Source organism: Anser cygnoides, chromosome 8 (assembly GCF_040182565.1).
Source record: "Anser cygnoides isolate HZ-2024a breed goose chromosome 8, Taihu_goose_T2T_genome, whole genome shotgun sequence".
In the NCBI taxonomy this organism is placed as follows: domain Eukaryota; kingdom Metazoa; phylum Chordata; class Aves; order Anseriformes; family Anatidae; genus Anser; species Anser cygnoides.
The window spans coordinates 29,812,827-29,827,791 of NC_089880.1; the positions used below are offsets into that span (position 1 = coordinate 29,812,827).

The window sequence follows — 14,965 nt, forward strand, 5'->3', positions numbered from 1 at the left end:
GTCTGGTCTCTAATATCTGTTTCTATTTTTTTTATTTATTTTTTTGTTAGAACTTGCAAGAATCATGCTGGGAGAAGGCAGGCTACTTCTTTGATCTTCCAGATTTCCTATCTTGGAAAGCCACAGGTGTTACTGCAAGGTATGTTAATTATAACATTATGATTTGGTCTTCTTAGTCTATTTTCTTATCTATGTTTCTGCTTTAATTCATTTTGACTGGACATGCTGTTATATACATCTGTCTGTAATTGCCTGCTCCAAAACATCTTGAACCCATCTCCTGCTTCCATTGTACATTCCTGAACACAGTTGTTCCTGTGAGCAGTGTAATTCACAGATAGAGTATGTTGCTACAACTGTTGGTTAATTGGTCTTGTACCCCATTTTGGAACATAAATATGATTGCTGTAGTTACTGTGAAATATGCTTTGAAATCTGTTTTTATTGACAAATTTATTGACTTTCTAAGAACTGAAACAAAGTACTTTGCTGTATGGTGGGCATCTGGTAAAATCTTTCTAAAAATGGTTGCTTCAGTGTAAAACATGGCAGCTCTATTGCTCCCTAGAGCGCTTGCTGAGCAATTTATCAGTACCTTTTGAGAGAAGCCCTTTAAAGTCTTGATTAGAGTGACTTCAGTACAAGTGATGCATTTGCAGATGAACAAATCCATGTGAAAAGTGAGGTACAGTGTTAATTGGTTAAAAAAAAAATAAAACAAGTCTTATGGCCCAATTCCACACCCAGCTCTGTGCAGTTCACAGATATTTCCACTGCACTTTGTGGAGTTGTAACTGTGCGAAAACTAGTCTAAAATGACAACTGGTTACAGGCTAGCTTTAGTCTCCAGAAGTGGAAGATGCCTGCACATCAGACACAGTTCTTTTTGTTTGAGTGCTTTCTTTCTCCCTAGTCAGTCTCCATAATAGGCACCTATTGGTAAATGTTTTGCATTATATAGCAGGAAAGTGCAAGTTTAACTTATATTAAAAAAAATGTTTTTCGTAAACTCTTAGTAGCTTTCAGCTGAAAGATAGTATCTCAAGTTTAGTCAGATTCCTATGCCGTGTGGCTGTGAACTGTGTAACAAGGGAACAAATCTCACCCCAGAGATCTTGCAATCTAGGCTGACTTCTCACCTGACCCAACTCTAATTTCAGGAGGTTAAATCCCAGGCTCCCAGAGGATGTGCCATGCGGGGCCTCTGTATTGTGAAAACACTCGAGACTTTGATTTAGAACTAGCACCCTGTGCTCAGGGGACTAGGTGGAGAAGGGCAACTGCCTTTTTTCTATAAACAGTTTAAGGGTGCTACAGATCAAGTGCTTCTCAAATTTTGGCACAGTTGTGTGGGAGAAAACAAGTTTCCTGTCCTAAAGAGAGCCTTTTTGAGGTAGCTGGGGGGATGTGATGGCCCGGCAAATAGGTATGCCTAAATACAACTTGTATGTGGTTACGGAGTTTTGCAATTTGTCTTGTAATAGTTCTGTTTAGCAGAACGTGGCGGAAACATCTTTATCTTCTCCAACATGTGGTAGGAGAGCCGTTGTATTACACCTGGCTAGGACACTGGTTAGAACACTGTTCCAAACACAGTTTCAGTTTGGCCTTGTGGCCAGATGGATGTTAATAGATGGGATGAAATGTGTGGGTAAATCAATAAATGATCACCCTGTGCTGATGGCCAAAGAAGCCAAAATAGCGTACAGTCCATGTGAACTTGCAGTCAAATGTCATTTGGAATGTGTTGTTAAAGGAAGCGAGGTAGTTTCAGAGGGAATGGTGATGTACTTGAAAGAGAATTCATGTCTTGCTTGAGCAGAGGGATCCCTAGCACTGATGAACAGAGTTCTTGCTCTTCCCAGAGCCCTCCCTGCCCCATGGCATGCTCTGTCCATCCTGGGTTTAACGGTGGCAGCTGTAATGTGTAAAAGAAATCCCCCTCTCTGTTCTCTCTTTCTCTCTCCATCTCTCTTAATCTCCAACCTAGTGTGAGAGCTGATGGAAAAGAACAGCAGTGCCTTCCTGCAGCCTTAAAGATGTAGCTGTTATTACAGCTAATTCTTTAGCTGTTGGGAAATGAATGGTTATATCGAAGTACAGGAGTTACGCTGGCGGGGCAGCTATCTGAATTGCAGAAGTAAGGGATCGCTGCTAACAACGGATGCTGCAGCACTGGGGAATCTGGATGGAGAAGAGGATAACTGTGCTCAGGACAGTGAAGCTGTTTATCATCTTCCTTTTACACATTCCTGAAAATTCCCACCTGCTGTGGTTTTTGCAAAACTCTTGCTAGAATTACACAGTCGGTGTGCCATGCCTGGTGGTTGCTATTCCAGTGTAATATTTGTCATCTGTTTGCTGCATGTACCTGTCAGTGGCTGTAATTTCTGTGAGGTCTTTGGGGAGGAGCAGGGGTTTTCTCGGGTATGTTGTCAATGCCCAGCACTGCAGGACCCTAATTCCTCCTGGGAACTTGGGGTGGAGCAAACAGATCTTATGAACTAAAGACTGTATTCTCTAGTGCTGGTTTAACCTGTACAGGGGTACAGTCTGAATTCCTGGGATGAAAATTTTCAGCCTCCTCGGTAGCTTTTGTATGCAACCAAAATGTATGGCAGGAGGCTTTAAAAGGAAGTTAGGAAGGGGTACATGGGAGCTTAGAGCATGGTAACAGAGTTATTGTCCACTGTCCCTTATGGATCCCTTCAATTCAGGGACAGCGTTAATTTGTGAGTTTTGGGGGAGGGAAGAGAAGGATGAGGGAAATAAAAATAGTGTTGTGCACTTAATGTGGTCCAGCAGTTGTGGCTTGCACTGTCCCCTGGCATTCAGACCTCAGTGAAGCCCAGGTGCTGTTGCTCTGAAAGTAGATGTGGAAGGGAGGGCTCGCGGGTAACTCCAGCTCCTTGGTCCCACCTCGCTTTGGCTCTGTGTTCGTAGCTGTAGCTTTCTGGAGGTGAGGCAGAGAATCTCTTCTCAAAGAAAAAAAAAATACTGCAGAAGGTTGTACTCCAAATTAGAGCTGACTGAATTATTAGTGGCGAGTCTATTTCCTTGGAAATGCCATTTTGATTATTCCAGAAGTTTTTGACAGTACTGATGAATGTTGTAAGGGAGAGAGGAATGTAGGGAAAAGACTTTCTGGAGAAAGTGGCGTGTGTGTGTTTGGTTTTGTTTTTCATCTCCCCCTTTGGTTCAACCTTTTTCTATTTCGGATAAAATAGTTCCTTGCACATCCTCCTTTGCTGCTTTAATGTGTGCTCCCCCACATTAAGATGATTGTTTTGGCTCTAGTGGAATGTCTTATATGGTAACAAAGGTGAAGAAATAGGAAAATAAGGACAAGAAATGTTTTGTTGAAATTAAACCTACTTTTTTTCCATCCTCTGCTCTCCCTTGCGCACACCTGTTTCTTGAGAATTTCCATGTAGTTTGGTGAAGTAATTCATCCTGCATATGTTCATAATTCTGTGGAAGTGGGAATTAACAAGTGTAAGATTCTTACCACCTTTTCTCCCCTTGAGCACAAAGGAGCCTATTCACAGGGCAAGGCACAGTGTTAGTCATTGTGAATCACACATTACATGGCCCTGGTAAAAGATACATAGTTTTTTAATCTGTTTTGGTGGTGGGTATTCTACTAGAATCAAAGCAGTTGCAGGTGCACTTATGTAGGAGACTTCTGCATGCATCGAAACTATTACTCTTGCTTCTTTACATTTTGAAGTGTCCGTTCAAAACATCTTGTATGTTTTTAACATTTAAAAACTATGTGTAGCCTGTTTGGCTTCACTGAGATTGCTCAGTGCTCCAAGTAGTGTGTGATCAGGATTTGAAGTATTTGAAGACAGTTCTTGATAAGTATTTTGGAGTATGAAATCGTTTGTCTTTCACTTTCAGATGATTGTGCTGGCTTGAACTGCCTTGTTGCCAAGGGAATTTTTTTTCCAGCGGATATATAGTAAGCACTAAATGTTTTTTACCTGAAAGATAGGGACTCAAATATACTCAGATTTTTACCTACTCCCCTTGAAATTGCTGTATGTCTCAGTGAACAGCATCAACACATGAGCTGCAAAAGATGAGTTCCAAATTGATGATTCCCATTGGTCTTAAAAGATCACCTGCAATATTCCCTATTATAATACTCATTTTATATTATTGCTCCTTTGGGTTGGTGAAATACCGTGCGGTTGTTCTGAATGATCCAGATGCTGTTCTGCATTAAGAAGTGTTACCGACGTCTCTCTAGTTAACCTTTGGAACATTTCCTGCCCCCCCAGGGCTGCAGCAGTGAGCGTTGGTTTGGCCACTTGAGTACTCAGTTGTCTTACTGCACAAGTGCTGCTGGGGAGAGGAAGAGAGCTGGTTTTTCACAGACATGTTAGCAGTGCTTTTCAGAGGCTCAGCACTTTTACTCATGGTGAGTGTGACTCATTGCTATCTTCCACCCACCGTCTATAACCTCTGATAACTTTTCCTTTATATGGTATTTTGGATGAAGCTATCTTAATAAAATCTAAATACATACCTGCTGTAGTTAGAAGTTACTGCGTTGTGGATGGAGGATTTGTATTAGAGATGCACTTCTACAATTTTGCTGTATTTCTGAAGTCTCATGAAGGATTACTCTGTGGACAAGACTATGGCTAAGCTGTTGCCACAGGTAGAATTCCCACACAAATTGCTCAAAGGTCATGTGCATTGAGGTCCAGCATTCTGCTTGAGGACACTTCCAGTCACAAGCAACTCGCTCCCTGGAAAACTAGGTAGTCCTTACTGGATTTACGTGGTTCAAGATGAGCTGTAATCAAAGAGAGTGGGGAAGGTTTTGGAAGCACAGGTAGGAATGTCAGGCTTGACGGTAACTGAAGTGGAGAGTATCCAATGTGCAATAAGCCACTGGATGAGGAGGAACAATTCAGTAAGAAAAAGAAAATTAAAGAAAATGTTGGCAAATAGTTCGCAAATGAGAAGTGCCAGAATGAGTGAAGAAGTCAGACACTTAGAACTCTTTTAAGGAAACTCCCAAAGTTGCAGAAAAAAGTAGGAACAAGCTGAATATTTATGCAAAAGAATTTTATTAATGTGCTTACACTCCAAACATGTTAATAGTTGGGGAAGGTAATTTATTAACTAGTAGAGACTTCATCTCATGTATGAGTATTGACCCAAATGATTCTCCTGTGGAAATATTTGTCCAGTCAGTCTTCAACTGCTAGCGTTCACTCCAGGGAAAATGATATAACAGAGATGTTTTGTTGGGAAATCTTTTGTAAATTATCTACATCCAACATAGATCTCAGAGTCATGAGTTTCTTCAGAGAAAATCAGTTTTATAGGAAAGAAGTTCATATTGTTATAGTAATTGAAGGCTGTAAACTTAAACACAAATGGCTGTAGTTCTTAAAAAAAAAATCAAAAATAGATGAACCACATAACTAGTTATAGGCTATTTATGTGTGTAATGGAGGGGGGAGTATCTTTTTAATATACAATATTTTTTCAGTAGGAAAATACCATGACTTTTTTTTTCCTTCTCCTTCATTTACGAGAAGGAGGCTGGTGTCTTGGTTCACGTACATTTAAATAGCTGACTCTTTACATTAAGCAGTGATTAAGTCCTAAAGGTTTATTTATAACCTCTTCCCACTTGCTTATTGTTAGGGCTAAGGATGGCTCTGTTGTACTGATTTAAATCCAGAGAACTCGTGATGTTAGTGGGATTGATGCAGAGTGTGCTGGGATAAATAGGAGGAGAATATGGTCCATTGCTGAACTGCAGTGCTGGGAGCTTGTGATAAAACATTAAAGCTAGGAAGGTGCTTTTGAATCCAGGAACCCAGATTCGAGTCTGCTTTGTCATGTCACCTCTGTGATTTGTAGAAGTGAATTTTTGCAGGTGTTTAGGCAACTGTATACCTTTGAGGATTTGATTCTTACTCATTCATATGTTTGTTTTTCATCTGTTAAACTGATGCATACATATACTGTTACGAGGTTGCTTCTTTTCCCCTTGTTTTATCACTTTTCCTTCCACAGCGATTTTGTCACTGTGATTAGTGGAGTCCCCACCAAGCATTTTATCCAGATGGGCTAGGAACTTCAAAAGGAGAGAGAATTCGGAAGAGGAGCTTATATTTAGAGGTGTGTAGAAGAAACAAGCTAATGTAAGTTAAATGATTATCTGAAGGACGCTTGTGTCTTTTTAAGGGATTGAGCAATCCTGGTTATTGAGCTGTGGTAACTGGAGCAGCGCAGACACCATATTCCTGGGGCCAGCCGCCCTTCCCTTCCTTCCTAGCTGGGCCGTGACTAATGTATACCCTTTGGCTGGGATTCTGGTGTTTGACTTCTTGTTTATATTTCGTACCAACTTCAGAAGATGCCCAGTCTAAAAATTAGGCCTCTCTCTGGAAAGAGAGGGGCTAGGGAATGTTTCCTGATCAGCACTGCGGTCCATGTGACGGTGACAGTATCCTGACTTGCACTCGGGTTTTATGTCCTGTTTATGAAACCCAAGCCTTCAGACTTGCAGACTTGTTTGGAGAAATCTCTGGAGAAGGGAGAATTATCTTGAAGGGCTGGTAGGGAGGGGAGGGATGGTGTTTTTGTGGATTGGACAAACAAAGTACCATGAATTTCCTGTCCTGAAGCCAATAGCAAGTGTCCCTGCGACGGTATCTTTGCCAAACAAGAGAGAATTCCACTTCTATCAGGCTTTTAATAAATTCAAAACATGTTCTTTGGAGACTGGTGACACACAGACTGATGCAGTGTAAGAAAATAGGAAGTGTGTAGCTGCAAAAATGATCAGGAATGTGAAGGGCAGGTGCAATGTGAGCCATTACTGCTAGATATTTTCTTTTTAATGATTAATTTAAAAACGGCATGTCCTTGGGTCAGAGTCGTCTGAAAGAGCTCTGTGTGCTAAATACGAAAATTGTTAGCAGGTCTCGTTAATGTTAGCCAGGAAGCATACAGGCAAACAGGAAGCTTTAGCTATTGTTGTTGTACAAATGCCCTTTACAAAATATTAGCAAGAGAAACTTAATGTGTTTTCCACAAGAACAGGAGCCCTTCATAGTGTCTAACTGTATCTGCACAGCGAAGAAAACCTGCATTGTCCCTCTGCAGCAGCTTTGACATACATCGAGACGTCGCGTTTCAGAGATCTCAATTCACATCTTCAAATATTTACTACTCCAATTATTTTTTTTAAAGATGTTAAGGTTCTTAATTAGCTGCGACACCATCTAGCATTTAGTTTTCTATTGTGTTCCTTTGCTGCTAAAAAAAAAAAAAAAAGAAAAAAAAGAGTCAGCCAGGTCAGTATAGAAAAGGATTGGGGGCAGGCGCGGTAGTAGATGTATTACTGGCACCCTGCCACAGAGACAGTGAACTCTGAGCCAACCATGAAGTCATTTTGAACTCAGGGAGTCTCACTAATCCAAGGCAATGCGTCTTAATTTGACAAAGCAAAGACTGCTTGATAAGCAACCCCCGCTAGAAATGCTGTTAAACGGGGGTGTTTGTAAGCTTAGATTGTGGCCGAGAAGTGCGGCGATAGGGGAGGAATCATCTTGTTTTCAGGTCCTTACTCCCCCAAGCCCAAAGGCAGGCTTGGCTCTGGTCTCCCCTGCAGTTCGGGCTGTGCAGTGGCTTGATGTGAAATTTGAGAAACATATGTAGTTTTCTATTTCAGGAAAATGAGCTCAGGGATTGAATGTGTGTTTTGTTGGCTGTTAAGCTCTGATCTTGCCTAGTGTGGTAGTTTGAGAGTGTGTGTGTGTGTGTGCGTCTGTGCAATGGTTAAGACATTCGCCAGCACTTTTTAAAAATAAAATTTGGGGTTCATATATTAATTGCTGCTACAGGTCTTACTTCTGCAGTTTCAAAATGCAACATCCTACATCATAAGCAGCCTAAGTATGCTATGGTACATCAGAAAATGTTTCAGTCTTTTATTTTTCCAAAATAGTCATTAACATTTACTTGAGCTGAAGAGTGGTACACACAAAGTTTTCCATCAAGGCAAAGGAGCTGAGTTTAAACAACCCTTTCATTGTTGATCCTGTGCAGAAGCAGTATACACATGAACACTGTAATTACTGGCTTCTCGGAGGGTCAGATAATAATCTTCCCTTAATAACGTTTGCAAAGAGATGGCTAGGAGTCTTTCAGATCCAGCTTGTTGACTTGCTAAGTAATGGTGGCAGCACTGCATAACTGTGTTTCACTGAAGCTGGGGGGATATTAAAGGAGGTTGTGGTCTGAGGGCCTAAAATTCTGAGGAAAGACAAGGCTGAAACCACATAAGGGCTTTTTGTGTTTCAGGTCTCTTCTTCCTTTTTTTTTTTCCTTACTTATTCATTTATTTATTTATTTACTTATTTTTTAAGCCAGGAGTTCAGAGTGTACGTTTCTTTTGCTTTAGCTTCTGAGAACATCACAGATCAGACCCCCGTGGTACAAGACATGCTATAAACAATGTCACCTTCTTTGAACTCGTGCTTATATGAAACGTTGTGGAAAGCCCCATGCAAGGCCCTTGTCCCTTGTGAAATTGGGTCTCCGTTCAGCAAGAAGTGTGCAAATATTGCTTTCTTGCCTAAATGTGAACCAGATAAGAAAATAGCCGTACTGCGGAACTCTTGGGTCATTTACAGCCCCAGCAGTGTTCCAGTGAGCACATGTATAATGCATGTATTCACGGGAACTTCTTAAAAACCACCCCCTGAAAACAATAACATTCCAAAAATGTTCTCATCCAAAGAAGGAAAAGAAAACTATGTAACATGAAGTCTGTGCATTGTATTGAGTACATAAAGTGCTTAAAAGTATTAAAACTCACTTAAACTTTTGTTCCATAAGGGCATCCTTTAAAAAAAAAATTCTCTTCTGTAATATCGTATATGTAAAAGAGTCTTAACTGGTTCAGCCTTATAACTAGCCTTCTTAACTAAAAGGTGGCATTATTATTTTGTATATGGGAATACAGCTATGTAATTTGAAGGGTAAGATTTCTCTAAGCGTTTAGCTGTGTGTCCAGCTTTCTGGCTAACTTGCAGTTACAAATTACATACGTATTTTTACAGTTCATACTATAAATTATTTATTCTGGACCAATTCTTCCTCCAGACTTACCAAACAAATGCTTTTCACCACCAGAGCGTTCCTCCTATCCCTTTCACTGTAATACATGGTTGAAACAACAGTCTTGGACTGGAAGGCAGTCTACTTATATGCTTGCTTTATTTTTGTTGGCTGGCTATCTAAATCTGTTTAATGTTAGTAACTTTCACTGGAAATTCTCCTCGTGCTTTAGGATGACACTGATGATGTCAGGGTTGATTTACATTATCTCTTTAAAGTAGCATTAGCTTACATAGGACCTTTCCTCTTGTTTGTTTTAGCATTCATATTGTCCAGAGAGGAGCCTTTTAACTGTGAAATGTAAATATCCTGACAGCTCAGACTTCAAAAGAAAGTGATTCTTTGTCCATAGTGGTGATACGATTTTTTTGCCAGCGCTGTAACCTTTAAAATGGTGTACTTTTATGCTTGACCTGTCATCTGCATATAAAAATCATCTTAGGTCACTGGTACAGTGCCTTCAAGAACACGTCTAAAGAAGGCAAACACTTTTAGGTGTGTGTGCTGCCATTTCTGCTTTGTGGTAGCCCATCTGCCACTTTCAGTAAGGTCTGGTTATTGATTCGATGTGCCTGGCTGTGCCTTCTGCTTACATTAAGATAGCGAACACTTCTATTGTAGCAAATTGATGTTCCCAGATAGCGAGCCCAGTATTATATACATGTATAATGTGTTATATGAAATCGCCAAGGATTTGGTTTTTTGTTCCCTTCTCTCTTTACTCCGGAGCCGTTCCATCAAGCTGCTCATTAGATGAGAGGTTGTAATCCAGTTTTCAGTGAATGAAATGTATTTGTGCTTACAGTATCAAAGACATTCCAAGAAAGGCTGTTTGTTTTCTTACTACCTTCTTTAATTAAATTTCGATGGTAGGATTCTGACGGTCTGACTTGAGAGAAATAGGTGAAGCAAGAATGATTGGCAGCATGGTGCACCAGAGTTACACATACTGGTTGCTAGACCCTGTATGCATAGGAAACTTAATTCTCCTATGGATAGGATAGTTAAAACTTAAGGTTCTGCCATGTCTTTAGCTTCATTTTAAAGTGAATGGAGGAAGTTCTACATTTTGTCTTTCAGTATTAGCTGGCTTCAGGGAATATTTAGATTTTAGAGAGAGAGGAATGAGCAACTTTGATTATTTTGTTGTATTTTAGTATCTCAGATTACCTACATTCAGCCTTAAGTTGCCTCTGGAGCTGCTAATCTAAGTCAAAGCCCATGTTTGTCCATTTTATTTTGGTTCATGTAGTTATCTGCTATCTCAGACTTGTCAGCCTGAGTTATGAACTTGCTGGTGCTCTGCGGTATGTATGTGCCCTTCTGCTCTCGCTGCGTGGGGCTTTGGGAACAGCTAGCATTCCTCAGCGCCTGCCCCTGCGTTACCCGGGGGGTGCAGGCAGCTCACAGTCCCACATCTGGGCCCCCGCCGGGACCCCCAGGCTCCCCGTGCCAGCGTGTGGTAGTGTAGGAGGGAGGTCATGGAAGGGAGCCGTGTGATGGCCTCTAACACCCGTGTGCAAGGAATTTTTGTCAGTGAGAAAGAGGGTTTTGGGGTCCTTCATACCACATAGGTTGCCTGGGGAAAACTTACCTGAGGATGTGCAAAGATATGCTAGTTTTACTCAAAAACAAACAAAACCAAAACCAACCATCCAAAAATGAACAAAACCCCGCCTCCAAACCCACTTGTGCTCATGCATATGTAATACACTTTTAGGATGAAGGAAGTAACTCCAAGTTTCGTTCACTAGTTGGAAATTTTTAAGATCTTGTCTTCTCCTTCCATCCTCGTTTTCCAAGGTGAACTCCTTCTTCTGAGGGGTGAGGCTGGGTCTGCACAACAGGATTTTTTTTTTTTTTATGTTCAGTGAAAAGTTATGTGAGGGGGGAGAAAGTCCCACAAAATGTACAGAAAGCTGTTTTCCTGTAGCTTCCATCTTTTGCCATTCCTTCCATGAACCTGTACTCGGGGGATTTTGATGCTGGTTTGTCCTTGTATACAAGGACATTAGTCTCCTTAATGAACATCATCTTTTGTGATGTCGGATGATGGTTGTTTGTCTGGGGGGGAATGGACGAGTGGGCACGTGTGTGTCTCAGACAAATGAGAGCTCTTCAGTGTTCCCCGATCCTCACGGTGACCCCGCTAGCACCAGGTATGACTGTGATGGGAGAGCTTTCTAAATGGATCCCAGTTTGTTTCAGACTCTCTGTATACTTTGTTCTGTAGCAACTGTTCATTTTGTGTATAAGGACAGTTCATAAACAGATGTTGAAACTCAACGTGGTGCCTGAAATTTACTGCTATTTCTGACACGCCTGTAACAACACAGGCAATCCTTATTTATATGGGTTAGCTCCACCAGCAATCTATCAAAGTAAATCTTCTATTAACTCTTCTAGGGTAATGTCTCTTTAAATGAGGATCAAAAGAAAATTATACCTACTAAAAATGTTAGGTGTCAAGGGATTGTTAATTGCCTAACCTATCAAGAGACATATTAATTATTTACTTAAAGTTGATGCTCATTTGCTTTAGCACAAACAAAAAAGGGAGAGGAAGGAGGAGGGAGAGTGGAAAGAGAATGTCCAAAATGACATGGCACAAATTACCTTGTTACTACGATATGTACTGTGCTGGTAGAAACCACTTCAGGAAGATCTCTAGGGCTTTGTCTGGTATTTATTTATTTATTTATTAACCTGTTTTATCTGAAGGGGTCCCAGTATGTGTGTGTCAGTGTGTAAGTGCATGTGCACATATGTGCATACAATAGGGAATACCTTATTAAATTTGAAACTCCGCTTGGAGGAATATTGCCCAAGCAAACCACATCATGCCAAGCTTTTGAAAATGCACACTGGTTTAGAGAAAGCATTTTAATATATTGAAGCCTCGAGCCATCTACCTCTCTGTTCCCGAGAGTTCTACCTGAAAACTTCCAGGGCTGAATAATTTAAGGTTTGGGGTTTTTTAATCTTTCTGCAAGAAACGCTAGTCTGATATTTTATTTTCTTAAAGTCTGAACTCCACATAACTTTTTTTCAGAACTGTTTATCCTCACTCCAGACATGAACCTTGGAAAGGTGGCAGAAAAAACAAACAGCTGCTGTGTTTTTGGGCAGTCTGCATTCCTTTAAACTCTCTGAGATCAGACTTGTGCTGAAATTTTCAACTTATTTGTCCTAGGGCTTAACCACTTTCACTCCTGCTTAAAAGTGAGTGAGTTTGCCATTCCAGTGCTTGTGAGAGCTGTCATGTGGAGCCTTAATGATTCGAGAGCTAGGAATATACGATGTGTTCTTAGGCTTTTTATTATTGTTTCATTCCAGCTTCACCTACCTCCCTAATCATCAGGCCATGTTTGGACTCTCCTGTCTTTTTTAACTTAAGTGTTTTGCTTAAGATAATTTAGGGAATTCTGCTTTCACTTTCTTTTTGAGGTAAACTTGATGCGTGTAAAAATGTTGTTAATGGCCGGAGCGGCGCTCTTCAAAAGCCAGTCACAGTCCCCAGGCCTGAAGTCGGCGTGACCTCCTCCAAGCCTGGGTTTCTTTCCCTCACGTGGGAGAGGGCGAGGAGAGCCGTCGGTCCCAGGGCAGCGGTTTGTGCCTTCTCTGTAAGGTCTCCAGGCTGTGTTTTCCAGAGCTTGATGTGGGAGAATAACGACACTGCGAGGCGTGGGTGGCGAGCTACTTAGGGAGTTCGATGGTCGGGGCATTCGATGGCTTTGCCTGTCAGAGCCACGAGGGTGCTGCTTCCACTTGTGCCTGCCAGGTCCCTGCCTTCCCGTTCGTGGAACTACGTAAAGAGATCGCTTGTACCACATCACTATTTGTGTGATCCGGGTTAACTACATCGGGCAGGATGCTGAGAACACGTGTGTGTGTTTACTAGCAACTAGAGTTAATGGAAAAACAAAGCAGTCACTCCAATTCTGAAGGGCTTTTCAGTTAACCGTGTTCATTCTTTTCTTTGGGCCTATGTCCAGCAAAGCACTTAGGCACGTGCTTAAAGTTAAAGCATGTGCTTAAGTGCTTTGTTGGGCTGGGGCCTTTATTTGCTCTCCAGGCATGTTGGTATGAACAGGCTGTTGGTTGTATGAATGTTTGGGGAACTGTTCTTTTTAAACTGTTGATTTTTCTCCTCTGAACTTTTTGTTCATTTTTATCCCAGGAAAGATACTTTGTGACTTGAGTATGACGTCCTGCATGACACAGAAAACAATTTGCAGTCTGTAGGCTATTGATGGAAATTAATAGGCAATGTGTATGAAGGAATCATGCATTTGGGAAATATCAAGGTCAGTTCACCCAGAGAAGTTTTCATCTGATGTCTTGCTCCTGCTGAGTAATCTGGTTGGCAGCACTTGCCATATGACAAGGGCATCTTCAGGTAGAGTACTGTGGGTCTGGCCCATGGTATTGTACTTTCGTCCTTCCAGAATTTTTTTTGCTGCCTTTTAGGTGGCAGTTGCTGTTAATTTTTGATCTAGAAGTAGATTTACTTGTTTGTTTGTTTGTTTATTTCTGTTTTTTGTTACTGCAGTCCAGGCTTGCATCTCTCTGATTACCGCAGAGCTGCAGATCTTGTGCTGTCCCTTCTCTTCATTCTCGTACCATCCATGGCAAGTCAGGGCAAGAGAACTCAGTTAATTTGAGACTTCGGGATGTCTGTCTGCATCTTGCAGAAGTGAAAGTTGGCCTTTCACCTCTAGAGCCATCTTAGAACATTAGCACGTTTTATTTTTGCTGTCTTTGACAAGGGGCAAAACACTTTACGCTAGGGAAAGTGACTTTATCATGCAGAGTGTGTAACCTGATATTGCTGACTTAGTTGTTGGAGTTAGTAAGGACTACCTGTATACCACAACCCTGCGGATGCTCATGCGTACAAGTGTCCTGCCTTATATAAATGTTCCAGTTGACGTCAAAGGTGCTGTTCAGGTCAGATTATGCATACCTAAGTCTTAGTAGGACCAAGCTCTTGGATAAATAGAAGTATGCAAAATTGCATTTTTAAAATTGGTTCTTAATTTCTCTTACATTAAAATGTACAGTGCTTCTACGAAGCATGATCTTAATTCCATCACCTAATTTGTTAAACCACACAAACGTGGAAATTCTTGCATATTTTTCTCTTTAAAGGGATACCTGGCACTAAAGAAAGACTAGAACATTCATATTTTTTTCTGGCATCCAGTATAGGAATTTTAAATTGACCGTAAGTCCATTCTTCTCTGTGCTTGCAATATTTGCATGTTTATTTTCTTCAAGTATTGCAGTATAATTCAAGTATCAGGAAAGGGAAAGACAAATATTTTAGAGTTGTTAGAACTGCCTGAAAGAGTTCATTACAGTTTAGAACAGTGGTGAACTCCACCCTTCTGGTTCAACCATCACCTTTCACAGTGTTTAGTGCAAGGCAAGCTCGGGCATTACCCGGCTTACCTGGGAGGGTTCGCTCTGTCCCTGAGAGCGCTGAGGATGTTCATTCCCAGATTAAGTTGTTTTTAAGATTTAAATGAATGTAAAAACCATTGGTGTCCACCTTCCTTGTGTAATAAGATCTAAGCATCTGAAATGAGAACCATAACATATTTTTTTTTTAGCTACTCTTCCAAGAAACCTGTTTGTTGATTTATTTGATTGTTGTAACAAGGCAAAGTGGGGATTCATTTTGTCCAGTCACTTCTCTTTTACAGTGGCAGCAGTACTTGTTTCTGAGGGGAAAAAGGAGGGAGGGATCCTAGAACTGACAAAAATGTGTTCACTTTCTAGTGGAGGGAAGTTCTTTTTTAAT

At 41.0% G+C, this 14,965-nt stretch overlaps 1 protein-coding gene across 18 annotated transcripts in view; it reads left to right on the forward strand.

Moving 5' to 3' along the window:
• FGGY (FGGY carbohydrate kinase domain containing) overlaps window positions 1–14,965 on the forward strand; it is a 280,468-nt gene that overhangs the window by 165,359 nt on the left and 100,144 nt on the right. For 17 of the 18 annotated variants that reach the window (XR_010833329.1, XR_010833328.1, XR_010833325.1 and 14 more), the window contains one exon: window positions 51–139. Coding sequence is in view for 12 of the 18 variants with exons in the window: in XM_067001664.1 (XP_066857765.1) it covers window positions 51–139 (89 nt within the window). In the remaining 6 variants the exon portion in view is untranslated. Of the gene's footprint in view, window positions 1–50; window positions 140–4,414; window positions 4,427–14,965 lie in introns of those variants that run through there. The other variant, XM_067001678.1, reaches the window with a different exon arrangement.